Source organism: Siphateles boraxobius, unplaced genomic scaffold, assembly GCF_051911475.1.
Source record: "Siphateles boraxobius isolate OS27281-9 unplaced genomic scaffold, OSU_SipBor_1 66, whole genome shotgun sequence".
Lineage (NCBI taxonomy): Eukaryota > Metazoa > Chordata > Actinopteri > Cypriniformes > Leuciscidae > Siphateles > Siphateles boraxobius.
This window is the reverse complement of record NW_027509193.1, coordinates 4,838,499-4,856,365: the sequence shown is the minus strand read 5'-3', so window position 1 is coordinate 4,856,365 and position 17,867 is coordinate 4,838,499. Positions and strand designations below refer to the sequence as shown.

General features: G+C 37.2%; 1 protein-coding gene across 3 annotated transcripts in view; it reads left to right on the top strand.

Annotated features, from left to right (window-relative positions):
• The window catches only part of kcnt2b (potassium sodium-activated channel subfamily T member 2b), an 85,728-nt gene extending 68,711 nt beyond the window's left edge, over window positions 1–17,017 (top strand). For all 3 annotated transcript variants that reach the window (XM_077211751.1, XM_077211750.1, XM_077211752.1), the window contains 14 exons: window positions 1,776–1,928; window positions 2,014–2,264; window positions 3,533–3,851; window positions 4,831–4,936; window positions 5,041–5,213; window positions 5,630–5,701; window positions 7,282–7,416; window positions 7,494–7,605; window positions 7,704–7,805; window positions 8,930–9,013; window positions 9,154–9,282; window positions 10,264–10,606; window positions 11,794–11,878; window positions 12,577–17,017. In XM_077211751.1, coding sequence (XP_077067866.1) covers window positions 1,776–1,928; window positions 2,014–2,264; window positions 3,533–3,851; window positions 4,831–4,936; window positions 5,041–5,213; window positions 5,630–5,701; window positions 7,282–7,416; window positions 7,494–7,605; window positions 7,704–7,805; window positions 8,930–9,013; window positions 9,154–9,282; window positions 10,264–10,606; window positions 11,794–11,878; window positions 12,577–12,694 — 2,182 coding nt within the window. In that variant the 3' untranslated portion in view covers window positions 12,695–17,017. The remainder of the gene's footprint in view (window positions 1–1,775; window positions 1,929–2,013; window positions 2,265–3,532; window positions 3,852–4,830; window positions 4,937–5,040; window positions 5,214–5,629; window positions 5,702–7,281; window positions 7,417–7,493; window positions 7,606–7,703; window positions 7,806–8,929; window positions 9,014–9,153; window positions 9,283–10,263; window positions 10,607–11,793; window positions 11,879–12,576) is intronic.
• Window positions 17,018–17,867: the final 850 nt, after the last annotated feature.

Sequence of the window (17,867 nt, the reverse complement as noted above, 5' to 3'; positions counted from 1 at the left end):
TGATACAGGTAGTGCTATAGCCGAAGGCTCTCTTGAGTGCCTCCTTGGTTATACTTTTTCAGGGTTGAGTGGTGTAGGCTTCCTCTCATTTTAGAGAATCATTCTGTTAAGGCCCCTGCTCCCCGGAGCTCCGCATCGGTAGGTTTTCAAGATTTGTTTTTTTTTATGAGAATCCTGTCCTGACATTATAGTAGATATTCTTCAGCGTAGAGTGTAGTTAGGCCTTCTCTCTTTAAAGAGAGTAATTTTTTGATGAGGCTTCCGCTATTAGAGCTCTGTACAGACAGTGACACTGGAATGTCTGTATGGTCTTAAAGTTGAGTTTCTGCTTATATAGTATGATTAGTAAGTATGGCTCTGGGAGCCTCTTTCATGAGACAGTTTCTGGCGTAGATTTTAGTTGGGCTTCCTCTCATTTTAAAGGGTCGTGTTGCGGAGTCCTCCGCTCTTAGTTCAGACAGTAGTACTGGAGTTGTAGGCTCCATGGGAGCCTCCTCGGTTAACTGTCTTAAGGGTTGTGTGTCGTTAGGCCTCCTCTCATTCTAAAGAGTTGTTTTGCTGAGGACTCCGCTCGCCAGAGATGCGTTCAGACAGTAGTACTGGAGTTGTAGGCTCTTGGGAAGCCTCCTTGGTTAACAGTCTTTAGGTTTGAGAGTTGTTAGGCCTCTTCTTGTTTTAGAGAGTCGTTTTGTGGAGACCTCTATTCTTCAAAGCTCCGCACAAACAGTGTTATCAATATTATGGCTCTTTAGGAGCCTCTTGGATGGGATGTCTCTGGCGTAGAGTGTTGTTAGGCCTCCTCTCATTTTAGAGAGTCATTTTGAAGAGGCCTCCGCTCCTAGAGCTTCTTGCAGACAGTAGCATTAACGGTGTAGGCTCTTTGTGAACCCTCCTTGGTTACTGTCTTTAGAGCTGATTGTTGTTAGGCCTCCTCTCGTTCTAGAGAGTCATCTTTCTGACGCCTCCGCTTCTCAGAGCTCCGCACAGAGATTGTCAAGGTGTATGGGTCTTTGGTAAGACTGTCTCTGGCTTAGAGTATGGTTAGGGCTCCTCTCTGTTTAGAGAGCCTTGAGAGTCCGCTATTTGAGCTTTGTTTAGCGCATATGGTTAAGTGCAGTAGTACTCCCCTTACCTTTGAGGGTCATTATGCAGAGTAGGCCAGGGTTAATGTGATTTGGCTTTGGCCATATTCCCTTTAAGGAATCTCTTTTTATGTATGAATTCAACCCTTTGAGCCAATGTCTCGTTCACCTTCTCAGGGAACCATGGTTACATGCGTAACCTGAGATAATTTCTGTTCCTCCATTGACAATCCATTTGCCCAAAAATTTGATGCTTCAAAAAGTTCATAAAGACATTGTGAAAAGTAATCCATAAAGTCTCCGTTGACTATATTTGATGTGCTCCAAAATGTGTGTTGATTGTTTATTTGTGAGCAAAAGCCTAAATCTGTTTATCATATAAAGTAATTGTATCTATTCACAAGACTTGGATTAAACCGCTCAATTCATATGGATTACTTTTACAATCTCTTTATGACTATTTTGAAGTGTCAAAATGTTGGTGTAATGGACTTTTAAATAGAGGAACTAAAATCTCTCAGGTTTCATTAAAATGTACTCCTTTGTGTTACAATGATGAACAAGTCTTATGAAAGTCAACATGAGAGTGTAAACAATAACAAAATTTAAATTTTTGAGTGAACTATCCTTTAAATCTATGGAAATAAGATGTGAAATCATTTTCAAAAGATCATCCGTGTCTATCTGTCACAGGGAAGGCGCTGCTGGCTCAGTCGACCAATGGCAGCGCACCTACAGACGCTGTGCGGCCAATGAAGTGCACCACATCAGGCTGGAAGAGAGCAAGTTTTTTGGAGAATATCAGGGAAAGAGTTTCACCTTTGCCTCCTTTCACGCACATAAAAAGTAAGCCTCTGGATTAAGCTCCAGTGAATCAGTTTGTTTTAATTTCAGTAGATGCACACAATAACACTGTTCACTGCTGTGGCAGATACGGGGTGTGTCTGATCGGGGTGCGCAGGATGGACACAGCCAACATCCTCTTGAACCCTGGACCCTGCCACATCATGGGAGCCTCCGACACCTGTTTCTACATCAACATTTCCAAAGAGGAGAACTCGGCCTTTGTCAGGGGCCACAGAGAGCCTGTCAGGGGCCCCGGGGGCGAATCCAGAGGGGTCCCACAGACAATCTATCATGGGCTCACTCGCCTACCAGTGCACAGCATTATAGCCAGCATGGGTTAGTTTGTCAACTCAAATCTTAAAATTAAGGATCACATAGATTATTGAGAATAACAATGATGAAAAAAAGATCTTTCACTTCAGTTTCATCATGACTTTAATAATTAATTTATTCACATCGAATCTGAAATCATACAGTAAAGTGTATGGTTTCCTTTAATGTTTTCTTAACAAATATTGCACAGGATTAATGACAAGAATAATATTTTAAATGTTATATATTTAAGTCTTAGTACTTGAACCTTTTTTATTAGAAGTAGTAGTAATAATCATATTAATAATATTTCATTATGTTATGTTAAAATTATTGTGCAATAGTATTGTATTTTAATTGAGCGTGATCATGGTTATCGTGATTAATAATAGTGATCAGGCAATCATTTTCACTGTATGAAAACTTTGTGAAGATATAAATCGCAATCTTTCTGCCTGAATTAAACCATTATTTATTAGTATAATGCCATGTATTGTGTGCTGCTCACAGTTCAGTAAATTCGGTTACTCTTGTTCTTTACTGTGGATGTGAGATGGATGTAGACAGAAAAAAAGAAACATGCTTCTCAAATTGACTAAAATTTCACTAGGGTTTTTTTGCGAACAAAATATTCTATTTTAGTGCAATATCTCCATCTAGTGAAAAGCACTGGAACTCATGAATCATCTGTCGTCTCTTGGCCCTCAGTGGTTTGATTAAAGGTGCTTTAAGAGATTGGAGCCGATCTGCTAATTTCCACCATTTTTCAACAACACTTACGGAGCCGATCTGCTAATTTCCATCATTTTTCAGTTGAGCAAGTTATTGCATTTTCATGAAAGATTACGACGACATTCATTTTTTATTCTGAATAATTGCACTGATGAATCATGAACTGTAAGACAAGAAACGAGCATTGAAGGGATAGTTCATCCAAAAACGAACTTTTTGTCATCATATTATCACCCTCAAATTGTTTCAAACCTTTATGAATTTCTTTCTTTCTTCTGCTTAACACAAAAGAAGATATTTAGTCAGTTACTAAACAGTTGATGGTATATAGTTTTTCCATACTATGGGGCCCATCAAATGTTTAGTTACCCATATTCTTCAAAATATCTTCTTTTGTGTTCAGCAGAAGAAAGAAATTCATACAGGTCTGGAACAACTTGAGGGTGACTAAATGATAACAGAATATAAATTTTTGGGTGAATTATCCCTTTAATTAAGAAAATTCAGTCAGTTTTGATTTAATGTAGTCTTCAACCTCTAACTCTTTCGTCCTGTAACAGGCACGGTAGCCATAGACCTGCAGGACTCGAGTGACAGCAGTCCCGAGGGTACGGGCCCGCCGGCTCTGGGCAGTGGGACTGTGAGCAGGAGCGGGTCCAGGACAGAAGTGGGGGGATGTAACACACTAGCGCTGCCAGCAATGGGTGGCTCAGCTGAGGAGAGGAGGCACAGCATCGCCCCCGTCCTGGAGGTGGTTGACAGGGTGCATAACCCCACGTTTGACCTACTGGGGGACCAATCAGAGGATGAGGGTGGAGAAGAGGGGAAGGAGGAAGAGGAGGGAGAGCAGAAAGGCCAGTGGTGGGGAGCACACTGCGAGTGAGTATTAGGCCACGTGGGACCAGGTCTTGGTCTCTAGACCACATAAATGTGGCATTGGTCTCATTAGTCTCATGAAGCCAAACTTTTGACTATTGGCATAAATTATGGCCTACTTTTCAAATTCAGATATTTCCCACCTTGTTGGCCACTATAATCTGTAAAGTAATAATTTCAAAAGTACTAAATATTGATTATTTTAAAGATTTACACTAACATTCAAAATTTTGGGGTCGTAAGATGTTTCTGAAAGAAGTGTTATGTTCACCAAATACAGTATTTAAAGTTATTAAAAATCACTGTTTTCTATTTTAATATATATTAAAATGTAATTTATTCCTGTGATGGCAAACCTGCATTTTCAGCATCATTACTTCTGTATTTAGTGTCACATGATCCTTCAGAAATCATTCTAATATGATGGTTTGATGCTCAAGAAACATTTAATTATTATTATCAATGTTGAAAACAGTTGAGCTGCTTCATATTTTTGTGGAAACCGTGATACAATTTTTTTTTCAAGATTCTTTAAGGAATACAAAGTTCAAAATATGTAACAGCATTAACTTGAAATAGAAAACTTTTGTAACATTATAAATGTTAAATGCTAATTTTAAATTAATCCTTTTTTCCCAACAAGGACGCATTTGATTATGGAAAAGATAAAAGGACAGAAAAGGGGTTTGAACTTTCTATTCATTGCAAAATCCATAAAAGAAAATGCATTATGGTTTCCACAACAATATTAAGCAGAACAACTGTTTTTTGAAAAGCATGACTGAAAACACCAAATAATGACGCTGAACATTCAGCTTTGCCATTACAAGAATAAATTACATTTGAATATATATTTAAATAGAAACAAGTAATTTCAAATTATAATGGTCCTTTACAACATTTCTGTTTTTGCCCTATTTTAAAAACTTTTGAATGGCAGAGTTGATGTTTGTATGTTTGTGCACTTGTATTTCTCACACAGATGGGTTAAAGGCTACCCATTAAACTCTCCATACATCGGCAGCTCTCCTGCCCTCTGCCACCTTCTGCAGGAGAAAATGCCATTTTGCTGTCTGCGCCTGGATAAGGTGAGTGTCTGCCTCTCTCCAAATCTTTTATGTCACACAGTTCATAGACGCTCATAACTACACCCCTCTCAGCACAAGATCCTAACAGCTGATTGCTTTCTCAGGCTTGTCATCATATGCCCTACGAGGATGCTCGCTCGTACGGCTTTAAAAACAAACTGATCATCGTGTCCGCAGAAAGCGCTGGAAACGGCCTCTATAACTTCATAGTTCCCCTGCGGGCGTATTACCGGCCCAGGAAGGAGCTCAACCCCATTGTTTTGCTACTGGAGAATGTGTGAGTGTCCTAAAAACAGAAACATTGAGAAATACTCAAGCCTTTAGATTTCATCCATCCTTTGTTTTTCACAGCACTGGTCGTCTTTCTGTATTTATTATGACATAATCATTGTTTCCCCTGTGACAGAAAACTAATATGGGGAGATTCATCGTCATATAATTCAATCAAATGTAATGAAACTCTGAGTCATCTTGTTTTTTCCTGATTGGATGTACACTGGGGAGCAGCTGCAGGCTGGATTTCATTATTTAGATGCCCTGGAGCAGGGCGAAGCGGTGTGATTTTTATAGACATTGGGTCATTTTTGTAAAGTACTTGGAAAGAGACATCAGAGACATTTGTAATTCAGTTTGCATGTTGTTTTCAAAGCATCACCTCAGATTCTCAACATTTCTCTCTGTGGTGTTTGCTAGACCCGAGGCAGACTTCTTGGAGGCCATCTGCTGGTTTCCTATGGTCTACTACACAGTGGGCTCCATTGACAAGTAAGCTTTACTTAATGCATGTGTATAATATATATTATAAATGTATATGTGTATATATATAAAAAATTAAATTTTTTACTGGTTGTTATGACGAATTTATTTTAAATAAAATTGGTCGGTTGGTCTGGTCTGTCTTAGTTTTTATTTATTTATTTAACTTTTTATACCCTGATTTCACTGTTTTCTGTTATATAACAGAAAAAATGTTACCACATGTCACAAATACTGACACATTTTTAAAGTTTCAGCATGTATAAAGCTTTTGACGTGTATTGTAGAACATTTAGTTCCGGTTGTCGCATTTGAGTGCTGATAAACAGTCCTACAGCACTGAGACATTTTTCACTCTTTATATCTCTCCAGGCAGTGTGTGCATTAGTGAGGGGGATTGTTTTTAGCGCCACTTTCTGTAGGTTACATCAGTTACCATCAGTAGGTGCTGACCAGTCTCTTCATGAGTCATTAAAACATTCTTTCAGCCGATTGATTAAAATAAACTGATTAATTCAGGAAAGAAACAAGTGGCAGCCTTCATGAATAAGTCATTAAAACATTCATTTACTCGTTTCGTTCAAACACAGTTTCATTCAGAAACAAAACTAGTGTCTGTCTTCGTGAGTGAGACATCAAATCATTCAGCTGTACTTTGATGGCATACACCAATCGGTCTGCACAGCTTCAAGCCGAACACACCTTCAGTCTTCATGAGTGAGTCATTGAATCATTCTCTCAACCAATTAATTCAAAAACACTGATTCTTTTGGAACACTTTAGGTTGCTTGGAGATGCAACAGTGAATTCTACTTGTGACTTTTTTTTTGAATAATTTTTCCAAAATACACAAAGTAACTAGTTATACTGTGTCTAAAATGTGAGTTACAAAATATGAACTTATTTATTGTTGAATTGTATAAGAGCAATATCACATGTCCTTGACCACAACATATTTTATTTTGTGTATTCATTAATTTGATTTTTAAATTGTCACATCTAATTTACTTACTAAATTTTCCTAAGGCAAAGGGTCTCCATACTTTTTGAACTAAAATGGATTTTTGTAGTTTTTGAAATTACAGGCTTGATCTCTACGAATTCATAATGCATTATATGTACAGACATCAAATAAAATTTTATCAAATTACCAGTCACACTTTACATTACGTGGCCTTACCTACTTTGCACTAACGTTAAATGCTTACAAGACTATATATTTACCGTGTAACTGCATGTTATTCTGGAAAATTCTTACATTTATTGCTAGGTATGTGCTAGATATGTTTAGGGTTAGGATTATAGGGGTCAGTGTTTTGGGTTAATGGTTGGGTTACAGTTAGGGGTAAAGATAACAGTGCAACAACACATGATAACTAAATGCAAGTCCTTAAAATGCATTTACAATGCACCAACATGTATGTTCATAATAAGTAAATTGGATCAAAAGATTAAGTATATAGTAGTTAAATTGAACCAAAATACCTTTTCATCAGTTTGGGTTCTTTGGTTTCTTTCGATTCTGTACAGTTTTAGTCTGTCTGTTCACATCATTTCACTGAGCTTGTCCCTGAACACTATGTGTGCAGTTTGGATAGTCTTCTGCGTTGTGGCGTGACGTTGGCCGACACCATGGTTGTGGTGGACAAAGAGAGCTCCATGATCGCTGAGGAGGATTACATGGCTGATGCCAAGACCATAGTTAATGTTCAGACGCTCTTCAGGTAGGTCCTTCCACATGTGTGTCTTTCTGCTTGAGGCATTGGGGAATCTGACGCTCTCTCCTCACTGTTTCTTAAAGGCTTTTTCCAGCTCTCAGTATAATAACCGAACTCACCCACCCAGCCAACATGCGCTTCATGCAGTTCAAAGTGAAAGACCACTATTCTCTAGCTCTTTCTAAGCTGGAAAAGGTGAGACACAAATGCAATACAATATAAACTGCATTTATATTTTCTAAAGAATCCCAAAATAACCTGATATCCCCACTTCTGCTCCATTTGCGCTGTAGAAAGAGAGAGAGAGGGGCTCTAACCTGGTGTTCATGTTCAGATTACCGTTTGCAGCTGGGAAGGTGTTTAGTGTCAGTATGTTGGACACTCTGCTGTATCAGGTAACCGTAAAGTGATCTTCCCATGACTGAATTGCTGCATTTTTCTGTCTTTCATTATAAGAATAAATAGTTATTATTCATAAAGGGGTGTTCATTCTGTGTGGAAAACCATGACAAAAATTGTCATCATTTGATTCATGCGTTAATGATTTTTCATCTTTGTTCATGATATGATACGTTGTACACTGCTACAAATCATGTACAAACCCATTTCTCTCGATTCATTGTCAAATTACAATGGGATAGAATGACTTCACCCTCTGGTGTTCTTCGGTTCTTTGTTTTTTTTAAATGTTTTTAGTTTTTTTACTTCATCGGAATGGTGTGAAACTTGGTAAAGGTTTTGGTACTTGCTATGTGAACACAAAAAAAAATCATGCACATGATTCAAAAAGGTTAAATGGTCCTGTCTGGAAAAAATAGTCACACTTGTGTTCCTCGCGGTCAAAAAATGACTACATTGGAAATGAATGGGAGACGAATTTCATCTAGTGAAAACTTTTGGTACTACGACCAAACAAAATCTTACTGAAAGTACATTTTTTGAGATATCATGCTCAAATGTGGAGCTTGATACACAACTTATTTAGGTTCATGGCTTTGATTTTCATGCAGTTTTAGAGTAAAACGTGTTTTTGAAAATATATATTTCATATAAAAATGAAAATAGTATTTTTTTAAGTTAATTTTTTAAACATTTTTCACTTAAGCTGAACTTGTGCACAGTCTGAATTGAATGTGATGAGACAGAAAGACTGGAAAAATACAAGCCCATTACACCAGTATGTCTTTTGTTTGCATTGCCCTCAACGTTGCATGTATCCAGTGAGAACAGTGTAATCCAAAGCAAAAGAATGACTCCTATGAGCAATTTTTTAATGAATCAGTTAAAAAGTCTTACAATTCTGTCTCAAACTCATGAGTCACTGGGTTTGAATTGATCTGAAGAGATGCTTCTTAAACATACAAAAAAAAAATGCGGTTCCTCACTTGCCTTTCGTTCACATCAACGAAAGCGCATTAGATATGGCATTTACCCTGACCTAAGGTCGATGGTCTACTGAAACACTGTCATATTTGCAGAGTCATTATCTCTGATTTCATCATTTGTGTGTGTGTTTTAGTCCTTTGTGAAGGACTACATGATCTCCATCACCAGACTGCTGCTAGGTCTGGACTCCATGCCTGGATCTGGCTTCCTGTGTGCTGTGAGTGCCAGCGGCCCATCAATCAATCCATAATGAGACTATCACTTAGCATCTGGATAATTATGCCAATAATGATGGTGGTCATAATACATTTTAGGACATTGATGATAATACTAATACTGCCCTGATGTTCCTTGTAGATGAAGATCACAGAGGAGGATTTGTGGATTCGCACTTACGGCCGCCTCTACCAGAAGCTGTGCTCGTCGACAGGAGACATTCCCATCGGCATCTACCGCACTGAAGCACATAAACTTCCTGTCTCAGAGGTACATTACCAGCCAAAAGTTTGGAATTATTGCGATATTTTTAAGATTGTTTTGAATGAAGTCTCTTTTGCTCAAATAAGGCTGCATTTATATGATCGACACACCGAGATATTGGGAAATATTATTAAACTTTATAATAACTGTTCTCTATTTTAATATATTTTAAAATGTAATTCATTTCTGTGATGCAAAGCTGAATTTTCAGTATCATTACTCCAGTCTTTAGTGTCACATGATCCTTCAGAAATCATTATATTATGATGATTTGCTAAAGAAACATTTCTGATTATTATCAGTGTTGAAAACAGTTGTACTTCATAATTTTGTGGAAACTATGATACACTACCATTCAAAATGTGTGGCTAAGCAAGATTTAAAAAAATAATATATATATATATATATATTGTATATATGTACTGTGTGTGTGTGTGTGTGTGTGTGTGTGTGTGTGTGTGTGTGTGTGTGTGTGTGTGTGTGTGTGTGTGTGTGTGTATATGAATACTTTAACTTAGCAAGGATGTATTACATTTATAAAAAGCTGCAGAACATTTATAATACATGCTATATATTATAATACATGCTAAACATTCTCTTTATCAAAAAATATTAAAAACAGCAATGATAATAATAAAAAAACATAAGTAATTTAGCACCAATAATAATTAATAATAACTGAACATCAAATCATCATATAAGAATGATTCCTGAAGGATCATGTGACACTGAAGACTAGAGTAATGATACTGAAAATTCAGCTTTGATCACAGGAATAAATTACATTTTAAAATATACTCCGATAGAATACACTAATATTAAATTGTAATAATATTCCACAATAATACAGTTTTTACTTTAAAAATGCAGCCTTGATGATCAAAAGAGACTTCTTGCAAAAAAAAACATCTCAATTTCATACTTTTGTCATTGTTGTCATCATAGTGTTTCTGTGGAGGAATGACTCCTCTGTGTGGCTCGTCTCAGTCTCAGGTGTCCATCACTGTGGAGGATTACGAGGATACGCGAGAGCCCCGTGAGCCTCTGCTCTGCCGCTCCGGTCTTCACCGTAACTCAACGTCATCCGAGCCGCCCTCCTCGTCGTCACAGGCCATGGACCACCCGCTCCTGAGGAGGAAGAGCATGCAGTGGGCGCGTCGATTGAGTCGTAAAGGTGGACGGGGCTCCAGCGGGGCTAAGGGCGTTGGGAGCGCTGCGGAGCGCATCAGCCAGCAGAGACTCAGCCTGTTCCGCCGCTCCGAGAGGCAGGAGCTCAACGCTCTGGTCCGCACACGCATGAAGCACCTGGGGCTCTCGCCGTCTGGATTTAGTGAGTGTGCACACCGCTGCTTCTTCAGACTGGGTGATGTACTGTAGCTAAAAAATATAATGTTGCATATCTACTGTCTTTTTCAGAATCAGAATCAGAAAGAGCTTTATTGCCAAGTATGTTTGCACACACAAGGATTTTGTTTTGGTAACAGAAGCAGCTTCCAGTCCACCGAGACAACAGCAGTAGTAAAATAAAAAAATAATAAAGACTAAAGAGATGTATATAAGATACACATATACAGCACACCTGTTTTCAACATTGATTATAATAAGAATAATGTTTCTTGAGCAGCAAATCTGCATATTAGAATGATTTCTGTATTTTTGATCAAATTAATGCATGAGACTTCTTTAAAAAAAAAAAAAAAAAAACTTTCAAAATGTATTTTTGTATAACAGTAAAGTGTGATTAAAAAATACAACAATAATTATTATATTATATTTATTATATTAATCTCCTCTCGGTGCACCAATGCTTCTTTCACATCATTTTTACGCTCAAAAAATAATTAGGCCTAAATTTAAGATGTACTTAAATTGGATAGAACATTTAAATCCATTTGGATTACACAGTTTTAGCATAAACAAACTGATAAACTTAACGTGATGCATATTTGTCAGTCATGCAAAAAAGACTAGTATCTGCAAATTATTAACTATTTGCATATATTTGATTTAAATAATCATATTTTAAATGCATTTATTCAAATGGCCTAGAATCCGCATCAGTCTGTTCACTGTGAAAAAAAAGTAAAAAAGAAAAAAAATGAACATGGTTACAATATGGCTAGCTGTGAATCAAGCAATATTGAGTTAGCTAACATGTATGATATTGAAATGGATTTATTGATGATAAATATATAAAGCTGGTTACTTATTTAAAACACACTGTTTATTAGTACTATTACAGAAATCGTACCTGTTTCGTGCATTTATGACTGACAAGTTAATATCAACATTAGGCTTATTAGTTTATGTTAAAACTGTGTTAAATAATCCAATTGGATGAATTTTATATGCAATTCATATATTGCAAATACATAAAACTTAAATTTAGGCATAAATATAGTTTTAAGGGAATTATTCAAACACTTTGTCCTCTGTGTGAATTCTGTATGTTAATATTTGGAATTTATGTTTGGACTTTGTGATTTATAGTCTTGTGTCCTGCTCTTCTTGTGTCAGATGGGATGACGGACCCGGGCAACAGACTGTCCTATATTCTTATCAACCCTTCCCCTGACACACGCCTGGAGCTCCATGATGTTGTGTGAGTATGGTGACATCACAAGGTAGCATTTCAAGGCATTGTTGGGGTGCTTCCAAAATTTATATATGATACAACTTAGCCGTTACACTTTATTTTGATGGTTCACTTTAGATGTTCTGTCGACTGTAGGTATCGTCGCAACTACATGTCAACTAACTCTCATTAGAGTATTAGTTGAGTAAGTATTAGTAGACTGTTAGGGTTGGGGTTAGTTGGATAAGTTGACAAGTTGCAAAGTTACTTATAGTCAGTAGAATGTCTGTTAGGGGAGCATCAAAATAAAGTGTTAGCAGATATTAAGCAGACAGTCTACTAATACTCTAAAGTTACTTGTAGTCAACAAAATGTCTAAAGCATACCATCAAAATAACATAATAATACCTTCTTTTAGCCAAATATATTGTAAATATATTAAGAGCTGTGATAGTGATGTTTGAGTTGGGGGAGGTGCGACGAGCAAAAGGGGCTTTTGGAAGGTTGCTCAAATATATGCTTTTATTTTTGCTAGGTGCCACTAGTGTTGCAGAAACGCCATACTAAATATTTTTTTTAATAAAAAATGAGTATATAACCCAATATTTGTGTGTGCTTTGCATTTTTATGCTTATTAGATTGTTGTATTCCGTAGATGAGAAATCCACTTGGCTGTTTGTGCAACAAAGCTTGACTCGGCTCATTAACTGTGGTCATTCCTACAGGTATCTGATCAGACCAGATCTTCTGTCACCAGTGCCTAACCAGGCCGGCACTCGAAAGCCTAGCGCAGGCCCAGCGGAGGGACACAGATTTGACACACAGGACAGCACTCATCTATGAACACAATCACTACAGGCCACCAGCGCAAGAATCAACTCCCGAGAAGATGGGGCAAACTGATGTTTGTGCGCGTGTACAGTTGAGAGAGAGTGTAGATGTGCAGATGGGACTGTGAGCTGAATATACACTGTAAAAAGTGATCTTGCTTTTAGTGGCCTTCTCAACTTTCATATAAACTACTCAACAACTGAAGTTGTTGAGTAAACACGATTTTAAACAAGGTTTCAATGATTTAACTAAAGGATGCATTTGACAAAACCTGTCAAGAGCCCGTCCAGGTCACATTTAATGCCAAAATTAAAAGAAAAACAAATACTTTGCATAAAAAACTTTTTAGGACAAGTTTTTAGATGTTTTGAATGACAAGTAAACACATTTCCCATCCCAAATTATCATTATTGTAATACGTCAGGACATTTAGCTTTTTTTCTTTGTAATTAGCATTCTCATTGATTATTTTAATTATATTTCAATTACATTTTACTGGATTGTAATAAAATAGTGTAATACTAGTTACAGTGCAAGAAATACTACCATGAAGCATTATACCATCACAGTTCAGGCAAGGAAAGAGGAGCAGAGAATCTAAATTGCAGCTAGTGATGGGTGCTTCGAACTATTTGCAAATCATTTGTTTTGAACCAGTGATTCGGAGCTCGTATCAAACTGCCAAAGTCACATGATTTCAGTAAATGAGGCTTCATTACATCATAAAATAACAAAAATCAGCGTAACAGCTTCACACATTTAAAGACAATACTTGTCAAAGAGAAGAACCCAACTGGAGGCTTAAATGCATGGCTTTTTAATGAAGTAGTTTACATGACACCACTTTCAACTAAAAATGGAAAACTTTATGCGTTTTGGCCGTTCATTTAAACAACAATGGCGCAAGGGGGCCTGACAATGCAAGCTTTTGAAATCGGGTTTCAAAGTGCACGTTTTTGAAAACGATACAGTTATTGACTCCATGCAAACAAAAAAAATGCAAGTTTGTGAAACCGTTAACATCATGCGCATGCGAATTACGTGTTGGAGCATAGTGTTTTTTTACAAATTGACATCAGCTACTTCTGGCCTGGCATGAATAACACAGTGTTTTAGTCAGTTTTGCAGATCCTTGTGAACAGGGATGGTTTTGACAATATTGTCGCCTGTACGCGAAAAAGACAAGGAAAAACGTTTCTGTTTATAGTACATCGTTGTCCTGTAAACATACCCTTAATGAGGAACCAAACAAGACACGGGTGAACTTAATCAATAAGTACCCATACAAACCAACTAGCCAATGAAACAAAGATAAAAGGAAATAAACACAGGAAGAAACCATGGGAACCAAAGGAAAACAACATAAGAGTCCACACACAGAACAGAACCTAGTTACATATACTATATAATATTGTCTTATACTGAATACTTTACATCATAAACATTTTCTATTAATTAAATGGTGATGTAAGAATTGGTAGAAATGTGCTCACTGTGTTTACAGAAAATAAGTCGGTTATACTTTATTTCAATTGTCCACTTTAGACATTCTACTAACTATAAGTTGTGTGGACACTCAGTCGGTGAGGGCTCTCATTGGCTGCGTGTTCGTGTCATGTTTTGTTTGAGCACATGGCTTGTGATTGTTTTCACTGGCCATGTGCTTGTGTTTTTGTCATGTTTGATTTGAGCGCATGTTTGTTTATGTGTGCCATGTGCTCTCCTGTCTATCGTCTAACCCTGCCCCTCTTGATACCTGATTATTTGTTCATTTCCCCCACCTGTCCTTCCTCGTTTCCTGCTTTGTTTGCTCTCATTTTCCTCGTGCTTTCAGTCCTGTGCTGGTTCGTCGTCTTATGTACCATTCGTATCTTGTCGCACTGATCCTGTTACCGTGTCCAGTCCTGCTTTGTCCAGATGCTAGTCTTGTTTTCCAATACCTAGTTTTTGTTTTATTTAATTAATGATAAAAAGCCAATTGTTCTCTGCATCACTGAGTCCTCGCCTCATCCCTTGCCCAAAACCTGACAGGGGGAACTTCAAAATAAAGTGTTAGCATATATTCAGCTGACAGTGTACTAATGACTGCTAGTTGACATGTTGTAGTTGCAAAGTTACTTATAGTTACTAAAATTTCTAAAGTGGATCATTAGAATACAGTGTTACCAGTAAGTCACACCAGGTCAAATTTGCATTGTTAAAACAAAAACAGAAAGGCTAAGCGTATATGACATACGCTTCTGTGTATCTCATATTGTATTATTATATTCAGAAATAATATAGATGACTGGTAAATACATTGTTTACAAACATTATAAACTATCACTAAAATACATTTTAGTCACTCTGGAATATGTCACAGCACATTTCAGAAGATAAAAAGTGACTTATATTCTGGTAAATTCAGTAATTGTCTTAAAATTATGAAACAATCATAATGGTCGTAAAAAAAAATTTCATGTTCTTTATGCAACATAATTCTTCTTTTTTTTTACAGCTTTCTTAACAGCTTTTGTAAGATTTACCCAAAAAATAAGTTGACTCCATGAGCAACACTGCCCAGTTTGCTAAATAATATAAACTCTATTGCAACAGTTACATTTCTCAGTAGCTCTTAAAGGATAACTAAACCCTAAACTAACTTTCTAGTTAATGATCTGTAAGACTGGGGATTTATTATTGCTGTTCGTTGTTTCAAGTAATTTTTTGACATTTGGGTTTAAAGTGTTTTAATTCTACAATATATGGTGTAGAAACGTCTGAGTGCTGCCCTCTTCAGGTTGAACGGTGGCTACTGCAGTTGAATTTTCCTATTGGATGTTGCGGTGGTTCGTGACGTAAGCAACCACCAGTTAACCACACCCTTGCCTAAAGAAAGACGTCTCAGGTACACGCCCCCCATCCCCCGCTGGGCTCTGCCCACTTTTCCAGCATTTTTCAAATATTGCCAGTGGGTGGAGTCAGGCTCTGACCCGGGGTTTAGTTACCCTTTAAGAACTTGAACGAAAAAAAATCAACCATAATTTCTAAAAAGTCGTTTTTTCAACATACACCAAAAGTCACGTTCCTTTAGGTCAAGAAGCATTCATGAGTTTGATTCCCAGGGAAGACACATACTGATAAAAAGTGACAAAATAAAATATGAAAATGTACATATATTATTTAATCTCAAGACAATGCAATTGAAAACAACCGAAAGTTAATTGTTTTGACTTAAATATCTGTCTCCACTATATAATGTGTCAAGATAAGTAGAGTATTCAAACCAATCTGTTGAATCTTTCAAATACAGTAAATGCATATTAAAAAATCTTGTTTTCTTTTATGAAATTGAAAAAAGTTCTCCAAATAAAATACTGGATTAACTTGACATTATTTTAAATCATATCAATGCAACTGGATTACAAACTTTTGTACATTTAAGCAACAAATCACTTTTTGCAGTGTAACCTAATTCTTATTTTCTTACAAAAGGATTTTCCAACGCATGGACCTTTGAGAAAAACTCATTTACATTTGATTTATTTTTGATGCGAGACAGCTGAGGCCACGTAAGTGCATTTAATGATGTAACTTGTATTGTTATCTCTGTGCATGTGTGTTGAATAGCCAACACTGCCAATCTTGACATGGACTGCCAAAGGAAAACGTTGCCAAATGTATGTGGAAGGGTTTTGTTCTCTGTTGCTCATGTGCATTCAGTGTCTGTCAGCCCGCTCTGCGGACCCTGGGACGATTAGTCAGGCTGTATTACAATAGTGCCGTTCATACGTTTTGTACACAGTTTCTAACATTCTAATTTCTCAAACTCTCTCTGGACTTGCATATTGCTTTACAAGCAGCAAGGCAGCCAAAATGGAGCGTATAAAATGGTCACTGGACCAAATGAATGATCCGCAATCTTTCTCATTTTTTTTCCCATGACATCTGTTCGATTTCCTTAGATGAGGCTTTGGGAACAAGCCTTCTGTGTCTTCATTGACATTTTGAAGTCGTCTTTGAACAAAATTGTATTCTTTCTGTGAAATGGCTGTTTGATGTTTGCATTGATAAGATCATCTGTTCCACTGGGTTTTTGGGGTTTATTTGTTTTTACCCCTTCTATTGAGATGTTTATGCCTTTTCCATGGGTGATTTTTTCATTTGTCAGTTTAATATCCTCTTGCTGGCATGCATGCTAAAGATCATGCATGTATAGACCAAGGATTTGTTCGTCCTGCCATAAAGTACAGGAGTGAGAAAGAATGTACCGTCCCGCTGCTCTGTGTTGATAGTGCACTTTTGCCTTGATTCGGTGCCATTCAAACACGAGCATAATAAAATCAGCCAAACCGATGACTTGTCTCTCATGATTCCGTGTGCAACTTCCCCGAAGGGTTGCCAAGTACCCCAGACAGCAACATAGGGTCTTCACAGATCCGGAACTCATCTGGTACATGTTGATTCCACACGTACCAGATTTGGGCTGGGTCTGGACCGACACTATGTTGCGGTCTGGGACTCCAGGCAAAACATCTCATCCACATCATGACCCCTTTTTTGGATGTAAATATGGACCGATCAAAAGACTCACTACGCTCTCCTAGCTAATTAGGTGCAGACCTATATATCATTACAAATTACTAAGGATATTTGGTAACGCTTCATTTTACAGTCCTGTTCCCCAAGTACATACTATGTACTTATTATAGTAATTAATAAAACTGGGTAATAACTAGGTACTAACCCTGAACCTACCCCTAAACCTAACCTCAACCCATGTACTTACCTTATATTACCCAGCACTTTCTTAGGTAAGTACACTGTAAGTACACTTAAGTTAATGCACTGTAAAAATAAGCATTATTACCCACTACTTTCTTAGGTAAGTACACTGTAAGTAGACGTAAGTTAACGTACTGTAAAATGAAGCGTTTCCGGATATTTTTGGTGTTGACCAGCTCACATGGTGCTCTCTTGAACTGATGTGAACTCATATTTTGGTAAACAGAGTGAATGACTCACAATAATTAAACTGCAAATAGCACTCCAATGTATTTTCAATTATTCTCACAGATTTCCTTTTTTGGCGGTGGAGGTGAATGATAGAAGTCATGGCCTGATGTGTTACAGTTACAGATCTACATGTGAAAAGATTGCTTGAGGACCAACAAATAATTTAAAATAGGCGTGTACCCCAGATAAC